Below are 16,396 nucleotides of genomic sequence, written 5' to 3'. Positions count from 1 at the left end.
AAAGGTCATTATTAGGGCCACTGATAGCTGTGTGTTGGCTGCTGTTAGCAGTGGCAATTTTTTTTTTCTCAAAATCGCCTCTGCAGAGCGTTGCACCCGGCATTAGGGACAGAAGTGTTGCATAGCCAGGGAGAGTGTTAGGAGTGAGTGTAGCCTTCAAGAACCTCAACGGTCCTTTCTAGGGCCATATTTAACCGTGTGCAGTACTGTGCTGGCTGCTGTTAGCTGTGCTGCATATTTTTTTTCTTCTCAAAATCGCCTCTGCAGAGCATTGCACCTTCCATTGATACTGCAGGGAAAGAATTGTGTAGGCAGGGCCACAACACAGTTATTATTCATTGAATATACGCAGTGCGGCCTTTTGCTTGTAAAACAAGTGAAAAAAATTCTATTTGACCTGCCTCTGTCCGTCCTAAGGGCTGTGGACACGTGTCGGCTGCGTGTGCAACGTTTAAAAATCAGACGCACCCAGCTACGTTTTATTGCTGGCTTCGCCATTTGCTTTCCTTAATTGGGAAAAAAAATACCTGCTCTGCCAGAGTTATAATAACTCTGCTACCCTCACGTTCTGTGCCACATTAGCAGGGCCACAGCACAGTTATTAAACTTCTCATGTTCATTGAATATACGCAGTGCTGCCTTTTGGTGGAAAAAAACTGAAAAAAATTCTATTTGTCCTGCCTCTGTCCGTCCTAAGGGCGGTGGACACGTGTCGGCTGCGTGTGCAACGTTTAAAAATCAGACGCATCCAGCTACGTTTTACTCCTGGCTTCGCCATTTGCTTTCCTTAATTGGGAAAAAAATACCTGCTCTGCCAGAGTTATAATAACTCTGCTACCCTCAAGTTCTGTGCCACATTAGCAGGGCCACAGCACAGTTATTAAACTTCTCATGTTCATTGAATATACGCAGTGCTGCCTTTTGGTGGAAAAAAACTGAAAAAAATTCTATTTGTCCTGCCTCTGTCCGTCCTAAGGGCGGTGGACACGTGTCGGCTGCGTGTGCAACGTTTAAAAATCAGACGCACCCAGCTACGTTTTACTGCTGGCTTCGCCATTTGCTTTCCTTAATTGGGAAAAAAATACCTGCTCTGCCAGAGTTATAATAACTCTGCTACCCTCAAGTTCTGTGCCACATTAGCAGGGCCACAGCACAGTTATTAAACTTCTCATGTTCATTGAATATACGCAGTGCTGCCTTTTGGTGGAAAAAAAACTGAAAAAAATTCTATGTGTCCTGCCTCTGTCCGTCCTAAGGGCGGTGGACACGTGTCGGCTGCGTGTGCAACGTTTAAAAATCAGACGCACCCAGCTACGTTTTACTGCTGGCTTCGCCATTTGCTTTCCTTAATTGGGAAAAAAATACCTGCTCTGCCAGAGTTATAATAACTCTGCTACCCTCACGTTCTGTGACACATTAGCAGGGCCACAGCACAGTTATTAAACTTAGATTATTCATTCACTAGAGGCAGTGGGGCCTTTCGTTTTCAAAAAAGGGAAAAAATTATATTTGGCCTGCAGTCTTGCGCCAATTTATTTCCTGCCTGTGAAATCAAATCACTGGTAATACAGCATGCTGAGGGGTAGGGGTAGGCCTAGAGGACGTGGACGCGGCCGAGGACGCGGAGGGCCAAGTCAGGGTGTGGGCACAGGCCGAGCTCCTGATCCAGGTGTGTCGCAGCCGACTGCTGCGCGATTAGGAGAGAGGCACGTTTCTGGCGTCCCCACATTCATCGCCCAATTAATGGGTCCACGCGGGAGACGGTTATTAGAAAATGAGCAGTGTGAGCAGGTCCTGTCCTGGATGGCAGAAAGTGCTTCGAGCAACCTATCGTCAACCCGCAGTTCTGCGCCGTCCACTGCTGCAAATCCGAATCCTCTGTCTGCTGCTCCTCCTTCCTCCCAGCCTCCTCACTCCACTACAATGACACCAGCTCAGGAGCGGGAACGCTCCCAGGAACTGTTCTCGGGCCCCTGCTTAGATTGGGCAGCAGCGGTTCCTCTCCCACCAGAGGAGTTTATCGTCACTGATGCCCAACCATTCGAAAGTTCCCGGGGTCCGGGGGAAGAGGCTGGGGACTTCCGGCAACTGTCTCAACAACTTTCTGTGGGTGAGGAGGACGATGACGATCAGACACAGTTGTCTTGCAGTGAGGTAGTAGTAAGGGCAGTAAGTCCAAGGGAGCAGCGCACAGAGGATTCGGAGGAAGAGCAGCAGGACGATGAGGTGACTGACCCCACCTGGTGTGCAACGCCTACACAGGACAGGTCTTCAGAGGGGGAGGCACGGGCAGCAGCAGGGCAGGTTGCAAGAGGCAGTGCGGTGGCCAGGGGTAGAGGCAGGGCCAGACCGAATAATCCACCAAGTGTTTCCCAAAGCGCACCCTCGCGCCATGCCACCCTGCAGAGGCCGAGGTCCTCTAAGTTCTGGCAGTTTTTCACAGAGACGCCTGACGACCGACGAACAGTGGTGTGCAACCTTTGTCGCGCAAAGCTCAGCCGGGGAGCCAACACCAACAGCCTCACCACCACCACCATGCGCAGACATATGATGGCCAAGCACCCCACAAAGTGGGACGAAGGCCGTTCAGCGCCTCCGGTTTGCACCCCTGCCTCTCCCCCTGTGCCCCAACCTGCCACTGAGATGCAACCCCCCTCTCAGGACACAGGCACTACAGCCTCATGGCCTGCACCCACACCCTCATCTCCGCTGTCCTCGGCCCCATCCAGCAGTGTAGTTCAGCGCACCGTCCAGCCGTCGCTTGCGCAACTGTTGGAGCGCAAGCGCAAGTACGCCGCCACGCACCCGCACGCTCAAACGTTAACCGTCCGCATAGCAAAATTCATCAGCCTTGAGATGCTGCCGTATAGGGTTGTGAAAACGGAGTCCTTCAAAAGTATCATGGAGGCGGCGGCCCCGCGCTACTCAGTTCCCAGTCGCCACTACTTTTCCCGATGTGCCGTCCCAGCCCTGCACGACCACGTCTCCCGCAACATTGTACGCACCCTCACCAACGCGGTTACTGCCACGGTCCACTTAAAAACGGACACGTGGACAAGCACAGGTGGGCAGGGCCACTACATCTCCCTGACGGCACATTGGGTGAATTTAGTGGAGGCTGGGACAGAGTCAGAGCCTGGGACCGCTCACGTCCTACCCACCCCCAGAATTGCGGGTCCCAGCTCGGTGGTGGTATCTGCGGAGGTGTATGCTTCCTCCACTAAAGCACCCTCCTCCTCCTCCTCCTCCTCCTCTGCCTCGCAATCAAGATGTGTTAGCAGCAGCATGTCGCCAGCAGTCGGTGTCGCGCGGTGTGGCAGCACAGCGGTGGGCAAGCGTCAGCAGGCCGTGCTGAAACTACTTAGCTTAGGCGATAAGAGGCACACGGCCCACGAACTGCTGCAGGGTCTGACAGAGCAGACCGACCACTGGCTTGCGCCGCTGAGCCTCCAACCGGGCATGGTCGTGTGTGACAACGGCCGTAACCTGGTGGCGGCTCTGCAGCTCGGCAGGCTCACGCACGTGCCATGCCTGGCCCACGTCTTTAATTTGGTGGTTCAGCGCTTTCTGAAAAGCTACCCACGCTTGTCAGACCTGCTCGGAAAGGCGCGCCGCCTCTGCGCATATTTCCGCAAGTCCCACACGGACGCTGCCACCCTGCGCACCCTGCAACATCACTTTAAGCTGCTAGTGCACCGACTGCTGTGCGACGTGCCCACACGGTGGAACTCTACGCTCCACATGTTGGCCAGGCTCTATGAACAGCGTAGAGCTATAGTCGAATACCAACTCCAACATGGGCGGCGCAGTGGGAGTCAGCCTCCTCAATTCCTTTCAGAAGAGTGGGCCTGGTTGGCAGACATCTGCCATGTCCTTGGTAATTTTGAGGAGTCTACCCAGGTGGTGAGCGGCGATGCTACAATCATTAGCGTCACCATTCCTCTGCTATGCATCTTGAGAAATTCCCTGCAAACTATAAAGGCAGCTGCTTTGCGCTCGGAAACGGAGGCGGTGGAAGACAGTATGCCGCTGGATAGTCAGAGCATCCTCCTGTCTATTTCTCAGCGCGTACAGGAGGAGGAGGAGGAGCATGAGGAGGATGAGGAGGAGGGGGAAGAGACAGCTTGGCCCGCTGCTGACGGTACACCGGCTGATTGGCTGTCATCCTTTCAGCGTGTATGGCCTGAGGAGGAGGAGGAGGAGGAGGAGGAGGATCCTGGCAGTGATCTTCCTAGTGAAGACAGCCATGTGTTGCGTACAGGTACCCTGGCACACATGGCTGACTTCATGTTAGGATGCCTTTCTCGTGACCCTCGCGTTGCACGCATTCTGGCCACAACGGATTTCTGGGTGTACACACTGCTCGACCCACGCTATAAGGAGAACCTGCCCACTCTCATTCCCGAAGAGGAAAGGGGTTCCAGAGTGTTGCTATACCACAGGACCCTTGCGGACAAGCTGATGGTAAAATTCCCAGCCGACAGCGCTAGTGGCAGAAGGCGCAGTACCGAGGGCAAGGTAGCAGGGGAGGTGCGGAGATCGAGCAGCATGTACATCCCAGGCAGTGCAACAGTCTTTAAGGGCCTGGCCAGCTTTATGGCTCCCCACCAAGACTGTGTCACCGCTCCCCAGTCAAGGCTGAGTCGGCGGGAGCACTGTAAAAGGATGGTGAGGGAGTACGTAGCTGATCGCACGACCATCCTCGGTGACGCCTCTGCCCCCTACAACTACTGGGTGTCGAAGCTGGACACGTGGCCTGAACTAGCGCTGTATGCCCTGGAGGTGCTTGCTTGTCCTGCGGCTAGCGTCTTGTCGGAGAGGGTGTTTAGTGCGGCTGGGGGAATCATCACAGATAAGCGTAGCCGCTTGTCAACCGACAGTGCCGACAGGCTAACACTCATCAAGATGAACAAAGGCTGGATTTCCCCAGACTTCTGTTCTCCACCAGCGGACAGCAGCGATACGTAAGCAATACGTAGGCTGCACCCGCGGATGGAAGCTACGTTCTCTCTCACCATCCAAAACGGGGACATTTCTGCTTCATCAATCTGTGTCTAATATTCCTCCTCCTCCTCCTGCTCCTCCTCCTGAAACCTCACGTAATCACGCTGAACGGGAAATTTTTCTTAGGGCCACAAGGCTCACTCAAATAATTTTTCTGAACAATTTTTATAAGTTTCAATGCGCTTAAAAGCGTTGGAACTTTAACTTGAACCAATTTTTCGTTACACTGGGCTGCCTCCAGGCCTAGTTACCACTTAAGCCACATTAACCAAAGCGATTCACCTGCCATCTTGGTTGGGCATGGCCAATTTTTACTGAGGTACATTAGTACTGTTGGTACACCAATTTTTTGGGGCCCTCACCTACAGTGTAATCATAGCAATTTGTATGTTCTTCGCCTGCACTCATGGTACAGAAAGGTGTGTGGGGTTGGCCTACACTTTAGCTACATAAATGTAACTTGGGCCTTGGCTATACTAAGGCTACTGAAATGGAACTAAGACTGCGCTCCCACTATACTGCTGCTTCAGAATTGTTACTGGGGCCTGTCTTGAGTGCTACTATTGCTGAAATGGAACGAAGACTGCGCTCCCGCTATACTGCTGCTTCGGAATTGTTACTGGGGCCTGTCTTGAGTGCTACTATTGCTGACATGGAACGAAGACTGCGCTACCGCTATACTGCTGCTTCGGATTTGTTACTGGGGCCTGTCTTGAGTGCTACTATTGCTGACATGGAACGAAGACTGCGCTCCTCCTATAATGCTGCTAGTGATATGTTAGTGGGGCCTGTCCTAATGCTACGGCTGAAATGTTACGAATTCTGGGCTCTGCCTATACCGCTGCTAATGGTATGTCTCTGGGGTGTGGAAGCAGAGGCTTCCCAAAGACATGATGGCGGCGAGGCCATTTCCCACCAACGTGGTTACTGTTAAGGTGCATATAACCACGGACACGTGGAGAGGACACGTAGTGCCTCAAAAACATCCCCCTCCTCCTCCAACAGGGAAAACATTCTTGGCAAATGCCTTTGCATTGGTTCGTCTGGTGGCAGTCCAAGAATTTCACCTTTACCGACACAACAAGAGAGCCCCCACACCATCCCCCCGCCACGGCCCACTTAATCCTGGCCGCATTCCGAAAACCAACAAAATACAACCGTGCTACTAGGTCCGCAGTCACCACCACATTACCACCAACGCGGTTACTGTTAAGGTGCATATAACCACGGACACGTGGAGAGGACACGTAGTGCCTCAAAAACATCCCCCTCCTCCTCCAACAGGGAAAACATTCTTGGCAAATGCCTTTGCATTGGTTCGTCTGGTGGCAGTCCAAGAATTTCACCTTTACCGACACAACAAGAGAGCCCCCACACCATCCCCCCCGCCACGGCCCACTTAATCCTGGCCGCATTCCGAAAACCAACAAAATACAACCGTGCTACTAGGTCCGCAGTCACCACCACATTACCACCAACGCGGTTACTGTTAAGGTGCATATTACCAGTCCGACTGGGGCATGCAGACACCTTGACAGAATGAATAGTGTGTGGCACATAGGTTCCCCATTGCTATGCCCACGTGTGCAGCTCCTGATGGCGGTGGCACAGGATTCAATTTCTCATTGCTTCTGTACAGCATTGTGGGCTATCGCCCCGCCCCTTTTAAAGAGGGTCACTGCCTAGCCGTGCCAACCCTCTGCAGTGTGTGCCTGCGGTTCCTCCTCATGGCAGACGCACTTCTAAATAGACATGAGGATGGTGTGGCATGAGGGCAGCTGAAGGCTGCGCAGGGACACTTTGGTGTGCGCTGTGGGGGGGAGGGGGGGGCGGTTGGTCAGCATGTAACCCAGGAGAAGTGGCAGCGGAGTGTCATCCAGGCAGTGATTGTGCTTTGTTGTAGCTAGTGTGGTGCTTAGCAAAGGTATGCCATGCTAATGAGGGCTTTTCAGAAGTAAAAGTTGTTGGGAGGGGGGGGGGCCCACTCTTGCCGGTATTGTGGCTTAATAGTGGGACCTGTGAACTTGAGATGCAGCCCAACATGTAGCCCCTCGCCTGCCCTATCCGTTTCTGTGTCATTCCCATCACTTTCTTGAATTGCCCAGATTTTCACACATGAAAACCTTAGCGAGCATCGGTGAAATACAAAAATGCTCTGGTCGCCCATTGACTTCAATGGGGTTCGTTATTCGAAACGAACCCTCGAACATTGCGGGAAGTTCGTTTCGAATAACGAACACCCGAACATTTTGGTGTTCGCTCATCTCTAGTTGGGACCCATTAGCTTTTCCTATTTATGACATAATCAATGCTCGTGCCAAATTTCACATTTCTATGACACCGGAAAATGAGAAAATTAAATTCCGTACGTAAAATTTGGACGCTAATTCTTTTGCGCATAGAATTGAATATTCGAGTTGGGACCCATTAGCTTTTCCTATTTATGACATAATTAATGCTCGTGCCAAATTTCCCGTTTCTATGACACCGGAAAGTGAAAAAATTACATTCCGCACGTAAAATTTCGACGCCAATTCTTTTGCGCTAGAATTAAATAATCGAGTTGGGACCCATTAGCTTTTCCTATTTTTGACATAATCAATGCTCGTGCCAAATTTCACGTTTCTATGACACCGGAAAGTGAGAAAATTACATTCCGTACGTAAAATTTGGACGCTAATTCTTTTGCGCATAGAATTGAATAATGGAGTTGGGACCCATTAGCTTTTTCTATTTATGAAATAATCAATGCTCTTGGCAAATTTCCCGTTTCTATGACACCGGAAAGTGAAGAAATTACATTCCGCACGTAAAATTTGGACGCTAATTCTTTTGCGCTAGAATTAAATAATCGAGTTTGGACCTATGAACTTTTCCTATTTATGACATAATCAATGCTCGTGCCAAATTTCCCGTTTCTATGACACCGGAAAGTGTAGATATTATATTCCGCACGTAAAATTTGGACGCTAATTCTTTTGTGCTAGAATTAAATAATCGAGTTGGGACCTATGAACTTTTCCTATTTATGACATAATCAATGCTCGTGCCAAATTTAACTTTTCTATGACACCGGAAAGTGAGAAAATTAGATTCCGTACGTAAAATTTGGACGCTAATTCTTTTGCGCATAGAATTGAATAATGGAGTTGGGACCCATTAGCTTTTCCTATTTCTGACATAATTAATGCTCCTGCCAAATTTCGAGTTTCTATGACACAGGAAAGTGAAGAAATTACATTCCGCACGTAAAATTTTGACGCCAATTCTTTTGCACATAGAATTCAATATTCGAGTTGGGACCCATTAGCTTTTCCTATTTATGACATAATCAATGCCCATGCCAAATTTCACGTTTCTATGACACCGGAAAGTGAAAAAATTACATTCCGCACGTAAAATTTGGACGCCAATTCTTTTACGCTAGAATTGAATAATCGAGTTGGGACCCATTAGCTTTTCCTATTTTTGATGTAATTAATGCTCGTGCCAAATTTCACGTTTCTATGACAACGGAAAGTGAAAAAATTACATTCCGCACGTAAAATTTTGACGCCAATTCTTTTGCGCTAGAATTGAATAATCGAGTTGGGACCAATTAGCTTTTCCTATTTGTGACATAATCAATGCTCGCGGCAAATTTCCCGTTTCTATGACACCGGAAAGTGAGAAAATTAGATTCCGTACGTAAAATTTGGACGCTAATTCTTTTGCACATAGAATTGAATAATCGATTTGGGACCCATTAGCTTTTCCTATTTCTGACATAATTAATGCTCCTACCAAATTTCGAGTTTCTATGACACCGGGAAGTGAGAGAATTAGATTCCGTACGTAAAATTTGCACGCTAATTCTTTTGCGCATATTACTTAATAATCAAGTTGGGACCCATTAACTTTTCCTATTTATGACATATTCAATGCTTGTGCCAAGTTTTAAGTTTCTATGACTTTGGGAAGTGACAGATTTAGATTATGTACGTAAAATTTCGACGCCAATTCTTTTGCGCTAGAATTGAATAATGGAGTTGGGACCCAATTACTTTTCCTATTTTGGAGATAATCTATGCTTGTGCCAAATTTCATGTTTCTACGACATCGGGAAGTTGGAGAACTTTTGGCGAGTCAGTGAGTGAGTGAGTCAGTCAGTCAGTCAGTGAGTCAGTGAGGGCTTTCGTCATATATATATATATATATATATATATATATATATATATATATATATATATATATATATATATATATATATATATATATATATATACCCCTGTTTCCCTGAAAATAAGGCATCCCCTGAAAATAAGACATAGCATGATTTTCCAGAATTTTTGAGGATGCAAAATGATTTTTGAGGCTTTTTGAGGATGCTTGAAATATAAGCCCCACTCCAAAATTAAGCCCTGCTAACAGTTAATTAAAACAGTCAATTTAAATAGTGTCCAGGCAGCTATACATGTAAAAACGTTAAACCTTTTTGAACAAAAATTAATATAAGACACTGTCTTATTTTCGGGGAAACACGGTAGATATGGTATTGCTTTATTTCTGGCATTACTAGATAGACTTTCTGTTAGGGCTCCATCTAGTGGGCATTTATATACTGAGCCTCAGTCTATTTTGTCCTCTGAGGGATTCTGTATCTTTTACCCATGACCACAGTGACATCATCAGCTCAGCCCACAGCAGCCATTTTCTGGCACATTCCCTCCATGTCTGGACTGCTCTAGAGACCCTCTGGAAACCTTTATTATCCAGGCTCACAGCGGCATCATCGGTATGTGAGAACTTCTACCTGAACTCATACTCTTACATCATGTGTATATTATGTTTCCAGTTCCATGATTATAGTTTCTAGATTTATGTGTGTTATTCAGATAGCACAGCATGTGTCCTAGTGTATGCACATTACATGTATGTAATGTATTCTATGTACTGCTATTAGAGATGAGCGAACGTACTCGTCCGAGCTTGATGCTCGGGCGAATATTAGGGTGTTCGGGATGTTCGTTATTCGTAACGAACACCACACGATGTTCGGATGTTCGTCTATATGCGCTCAATGGGGCCGGCGGCAGCAGCGCCAACCCCATTGAGAACATATAGAAGACAAATCCTTCTTCTCTGCCACAGCTGTAACATCTGTGACAGAGAAGAACGATGTTTGCCCATTGAATTCAATGGAACCGGCAATACAGCCGACTCCACTGAATGCAATGGGCTGCCGGCGATCGCGGGATGAATTGTCGGAAAGGGGTTAAATATATAAGCCCTTTCCTGCAATTCATCCAGAAATGTGTAAAAATAAAAAATATATATATACTCACCTGGTGCCGACAGACGGAGTTCAGCGCGGCAGGCTGCAGTTCTCCTGAACTGCTCTGAACAGCTGTGAGTAGTATTCAGCAGCCGGGGATTTAAAATCCCCGCCTGCTGAATAAGATGCCTCTGAATGGTCACAGCCTGACCAATCAGAGGCCAGCCCTCACTCACACCCATTCATGAATTCATGAATGGGTGAGTGAGGGCTGCCTCTGATTGGCTCAGGGGCAGCTCTCCTGCCCCTGAGCCAATCAGAGGCAGCCCTCACTCACCCATTCATGAATTCATGAATGGGTGTGAGTGAGGGCTGGCCTCTGATTGGTCAGGCTGTGACCATTCAGAGGCATCTTATTCAGCAGGCGGGGATTTTAAATCCCCGGCTGCTGAATACTACTAACAGCTGTTCAGAGCAGTTCAGGAGAACTGCAGCCTGCCGCGCTGAACTCCGTCTGTCGGCACCAGGTGAGTATATATATATTTTTTATTTTTACACATTTCTGGATGAATTGCAGGAAAGGGCTTATATAGTTAACCCCTTTCCGACAATTCATCCCGCGATCGCCGGCAGCCCATTGCATTCAGTGGAGTCGGCTGTATTGACGGCTCCATTGAATTCAATGGGCTAACATCGTTCTTCTCTGCCACAGCTGTTACAGCTGTGGCAGAGGAGAACTTGCTGTGTCGTTCCCATCATTTTCTTGAATTGCCAAGATTTTCACACATGAAAACCTTAGCGAGCATCGGCGAAATACAAAAATGTTCCGGTCGCCCATTGACTTCAATGGGGTTCGTTATTCGAAACGAACACCCGAACATCGCGGGAAGTTCGTTTCAAATAACGCGAACCCGAACATTTTGGTGTTCGCTCATCTTTAACTGCTATGTTAGTGTACATTGCTAAGTGCATTATTTTCTATGTTCTACCGTTTTACCTCTACCTTGCAATAAAGTTGAAAGCGGACATTGCTCCATCGTCATTGTGTTACAGGGAAGGTTATCTGCCTGTCTACTTATGCTCCACTCATAGGGAGAACAAAACAACTTTATTTTGATATGTGAGCCTTAAAGGGGTTGTCCCGCGGCAGCAAGTTGGGGTATACACTTCTGTATGGCCATATTAATGCACTTTGTAATATACATCGTGCATTAAATATGAGCCATACAGAAGTTATTCACTTACCTGCTCCGTTGCTAGCGTCCCCGTCTCCATGGTGCCGTCTAATTTCAGCGTCTAATCGCCCGATTAGACGCGTTTGCGCAGAAGGGTCTTCTCCCTTCTGGTCGGTCCGGGCACGAGCAGTGTTCTGGCTCCGCCCCCTTCTACGTGTCATCGCCCCAGGAGGCTGGAATCGGCAATGGACCGCACAGAGCCCACGGTGCATCGTGGGTGAAGATCCTGGCGGCCATCTTGCCGGAAAAGAAGAAAGAAGTCGCAGAGCGGGGATTCGGGTAAGTAAAATTATTTTTTTTTATTTTAACACATCCCTTGGGTTTGTCCTGCGCCGAACGGGGGGGCGATGCAAAAAAAAAAAAAAACGTTTCGGCGCGGGACAACCCCTTTAAAAGGGTTGTCTAGGATTTTGTTTTTCTTATTTCTATTTTTGCTATAACATATTGGACAAAATAACTTTTTTGTTTTGTATTAAGAATTTAGACATATTTTTAATTTTTAATTAGGAATGAGCGAGTATACTCGCTAAAGCACTACTCGCTCGAGTAATGTGCCTTAGCCGAGTATCTCCCTGCTCGTCCCTGAAGATTCGGGAGCCGCCGCAGCTGACAGGTGAGTTGCGGCGGGGAGCAGGGGAGAGCGGGCAGGAGAGAGGGAGAGAGAGATCTCCCAGCTCTCCCCCGCCGCTCCCCGCTCTGCGGCGGCCCTCGAATCTTCAGGGACGAGCAGGGAGATACTCGTCTAAAGCACATTACTCGAGCGAGTAGTGCCTTAGCGAGTATACTCGCTCATCCCTATTTTTAATCTTTCTGAGGGTGGCTTTCTGATAATATTTCTTGTTAAAGAATTTGTCTAGGATTACAACAATCTGGCTGTGTTCTTCCCAAATCAGCGTGGCAACCATTCATGGATTCGGTGTGTTATTGTAGTTGAGCTCTATTGAAGTGAATGGAACAAGGCTGCAATACCATATGCATCCTATCGACTGGTGGGTGCTGTTTGTAGAAGAAAACATCCAGATTTTTCTGAATCATACCTTCATATCTGCTTGTCATTCCCATATTGAATACCATACATGGTTCTGATTCCTGTATTAAATATCATACATAGTTTTCCAGTTTTCAAATATTTGGTACATTGAACACCAATTATTACCATTTTGTAAGGTGAGTCATGCATTATACCCTATAGATGTATACAAACCTTGAAGGGATAACATTCATAATGGTCATTGGCATAGATTTTATGTTCAGCTAAGGGGTAAACTTGGTCATCTTTCTTCAGCTCAAGTTTTAAATCAACCGGCCCCTTCAGATCAAGAAAGGCCGCACAGGCTTTCTCCTCAACCCCCTCTGCTAAATTTATAGGGACCGTAATCAAATAATGCCTGTAAGGATACAGAAACATCAGCTATTAGTTATTAATCAAATGTGGAAATCAGACGTCATAATACAAATGCAATCATTATTAGGAATTACGTAAAAAGGTTATTACTTGTGTCAAGTTTATAATCTACAAAACCAAAAAATGGACACCCTTTCAGAGACAAAACTTAACTTTGAATAAGCAAGTTTAAAGTCATGAAGAAAAACCCTGTTGTACTACTATTATGCTGCTACCTTAGCAGAGTAGCTGCCCTGACAAGAGTGACACAACTCTCCAGACCGTCCCTCGAACATCCTACACTAGAGAAAAATCAAATAAAGTCAGATAATATTTTAAAACGTATGGCGGATAAATGCAGGACAAGATATTAGAGCTCAATCAAATTTGTCTAACCGCCAAATTAGGATTTCTAAAATGGTATACATGCAAGAGGCCAAATTGCAATCATCAAGGCATACTGGGAGTTTTTAAACTCTGGAGGGTATCAAGGAAAATGCAAAACAGAATCCAGCTCTTCTGCAGTCGCTTCCACGCAAGAATTGGCTAGAACCAACAACTGATGCACAGGAAAATGGAGAAAGTCCAGCGTTGGTTTAAAAGCTTTTAGTTTTTATTAAACGATACAGACAGACATGGAGGAAGAAAGGACATGTGCTGTCTTACATGTTTCAGACAAGCATGTTGCCCTAAATCATAGACATCAAGGCACATGTGATTAACACATATATCACAATAGACAGCCAATGGGTGCTTGAAAAAAGAACACATGATATCAGAGGCAAACTACAAAGACAAGGAAACAATAAAAATAACTAACTAATAGTGCAATAAAAAGTCAAGGCAGTGATTCATAGGTTTGCAAAATATGCATCCAAAATGCCTCTTTATCAAGAAGTTTGCTATGATGATCTCCACCTTATAATGGGCGGTTAACTCGTTTAGTACCGCAGACTTATAGAGAGGAAAAATCTCCTTTATGAACCAAAAAGAAATTGGATGAAAGAGCCGATATATTTTTTCTTCCAGCATACTCAATATCAGATATACTGACAGAACAGACATGTAATGAGATAAACCACAAAAGTATTACAGTTTATATATTGAGCTATGCCACATGGCTTAAAGTTTTTGTAGTGTGAACAATGGAGCAACAAATACATCTTTTATGTCCATATTTCACACAGCTTGAATAGCAAAGCCAAGAGGACGGTTTAATGTGATGGTTAATAATCATACTGGGTGTCATGTACAGGAGGAGAGAGGAGGATATTTATTGATCTCACCTCTGTCCCCAATTACTCACGGATTGACTATACCGAGTGCTTCGCCACTACCAACCGTTATGGCTGAGGCTCGATCGATCACTCTAGCAGTATTGCAAGCTTGTAGTCAGTAGAATACAGGCTGATTTGTACCCAGCTTTCCTGAGCTTCTGCATGCATGCGAAGCAAAAGCTCAAATCACCACCTGATCTGTTTTAATGGCCCTGGCACTCTACAATACTCACACAAATTCATGCTGCCACCAACAGTTTGTTACTGGTAAACTGGCTCCCAGACTTATGAATTATGAACACAATCTTCGGAGTTTTAAAACAGATAAGGCTTAACTGATAAATTATAGATTGTGTTACCATGCGGCGGTTGCTGGTCCTCTGGGGCGGCAGTATGTGGGGTCCTGCGGTCGGGGCGCATTCCGGCGGCTTGTTGTTCGGCTGCCAGGGGAGCGGGTGCCTGGCCGCTGTGGGCTGCATGGTGCTGGAGGCACGTAGCATCATGCGCGCGTGCACCTGTGAGTAAAGCTGCCGTGCACGAGCTCCCTTTTATTATGTTCTGTTTGGAGTTGGCTGTCTCCCTCTCTCCACCCCTGGGCAAAGGCTTTTGTTTAAAGGTCGGGCAGAGACTGCCAATCACTGCCAGTTATTGATTTCCCTAAGTGTGCTAGCTAGTCTGCCTCGGTTGGTCTCCTGCTCCTGTCATCTTGTCTGCTATACTTTGCTATTATTCGCCAGGTTTTTCCATCTGCCTCAGTTGTGCTTAGTATTGTTTGTGTTGGTTATTTACATCTGTGTTTTCTGTCAGTATTCTACCCTTTCCATCCACGTACACCAGCGTCCCTTTTCAGTCCCTAGCGAGAGTAGGGATCGCAGCCCAGTTGCCCGCCTGAGGTTAGCCAGGAGTGGAGGCAAGTAGGCAGGGACAGGGGTTGTGGGTGAGATATAGGGCACGCAGGCTGGCGTATCAAGGGTAGTATACCGTAACAGACTGCTTCTAGAAAAGGACTAGCAGTGCAAAATATAGATATGTACAAAAAAGGTTGTTACATGGTAGCATAGAAGAGAATACCATATTAATAGGACAGTATTTTAAAATAGACAGGAAGGGGTGTGTGGCTTGAATGCAGACCGAAGTGGACATCTCACTCTGAGCTCCGCGCAAAATCAGCCTTAAAAACAACTTCAAACTACTACCAAAAGCAGGGAAAACAAAGAAAGCTACTTACCAGCATATCCTCTAAACATGTCGAAGCGCAGATCCTTTAAAGTACCGCCACAAAGAGTGTTAAACTTTTTTTCAGCTTGGAGCGCCTGCCAGCAGTGAGCCGCTGGCTCCTGAGGCCCTCCCTCCCCTATCGGATCCATAGTGAGTGAGAGTGCAGGCTTCTGCCTCCAGGCCAATGGACATCATAGCCAACACCAGTATAAGCACTGGAGCACTTCAAAGAAGACAGACAGGAGTGCCAGCACAGAGTGCGATGAGTGTGGAAGAGGGGAAGACTCATTACGGTGTAACACGAGGTGGCAAGATGGCACCGGCAATCTCGTCCCCTCTACCTTCCCCCTTATTCCCTACAATAAGCCCAGCTATCAGTGCAGCGGATGTTGCAATGGACACACAGCATGCACAGAAAGAGATATTGGGGAGTCTCCTACTGGATAAGGAGGGGTAGACTACTGGAGAGACATATAACAGCCCCCTATTAATAAATGGCAGCTGAAGATTCTTCATGTTTTTCCTCTCCCTCTTCCCCATTAACAAACTCTGAAAAACAGAGACCTAGACTTTCACCACCTCTCTCCCCACAAAGGAGCACTTTTCCTGTGGGAGATTTCTTGGCAAACATCCCCGCGTCCAGTCACCCAGCTTCAGTGGAATTTATTAAAAATATGGTGATGGCGGTAAGGGGGTTATGATAATGCGATCTGAATCACTTCTCCTTATCATTTAATACTTCCCTTCAAGAAATATGGGATGGTACTAGTCAAATAGAAAACAAAATTGAAGAACTCACTTCCTCTTCCAGAGCCTAATAGATGCTCATTAAGCTCTAAAAGAGGAAGTGTCTCTCATAAAAAAATAAGATGGCAGACCTGGAAGATAGGAGCAGGTGAAATAACGTAAAATTTAGAGGTATCCTTGAAAACATTACCCAAACCAATTTAATAGACTTAAAAAAATAGCAGCCTTATTACCAAACAGCTTGGATCATGATCATATAATTGATAGAGTCCACAGG

General features: G+C 46.8%; 2 protein-coding genes across 2 annotated transcripts in view; both read right to left on the bottom strand.

Moving 5' to 3' along the window:
* Positions 1-16,369, bottom strand: part of LOC136624976 (alpha-2-macroglobulin-like) — a 250,447-nt gene extending 234,078 nt beyond the window's left edge. Inside the window, exons 1-2 of the mRNA XM_066598904.1 lie at positions 16,353-16,369; positions 12,698-12,881 (exon numbers count right to left, since the gene is read on the bottom strand). Of these exons, the coding sequence (XP_066455001.1) occupies positions 12,698-12,881; positions 16,353-16,369 (201 nt within the window). The remainder of the gene's footprint in view (positions 1-12,697; positions 12,882-16,352) is intronic.
* The window catches only part of LOC136626156 (alpha-2-macroglobulin-like), a 459,985-nt gene that overhangs the window by 234,484 nt on the left and 209,105 nt on the right, over positions 1-16,396 (bottom strand). The gene's annotated exons all lie outside the window — the stretch shown is intronic.

Source organism: Eleutherodactylus coqui, chromosome 4 (genome assembly GCF_035609145.1).
Source record: "Eleutherodactylus coqui strain aEleCoq1 chromosome 4, aEleCoq1.hap1, whole genome shotgun sequence".
In the NCBI taxonomy this organism is placed as follows: domain Eukaryota; kingdom Metazoa; phylum Chordata; class Amphibia; order Anura; family Eleutherodactylidae; genus Eleutherodactylus; species Eleutherodactylus coqui.
The sequence above is the reverse complement of the archived record's forward strand: the minus strand, read 5'-3'. Positions and strand labels throughout refer to the sequence as shown.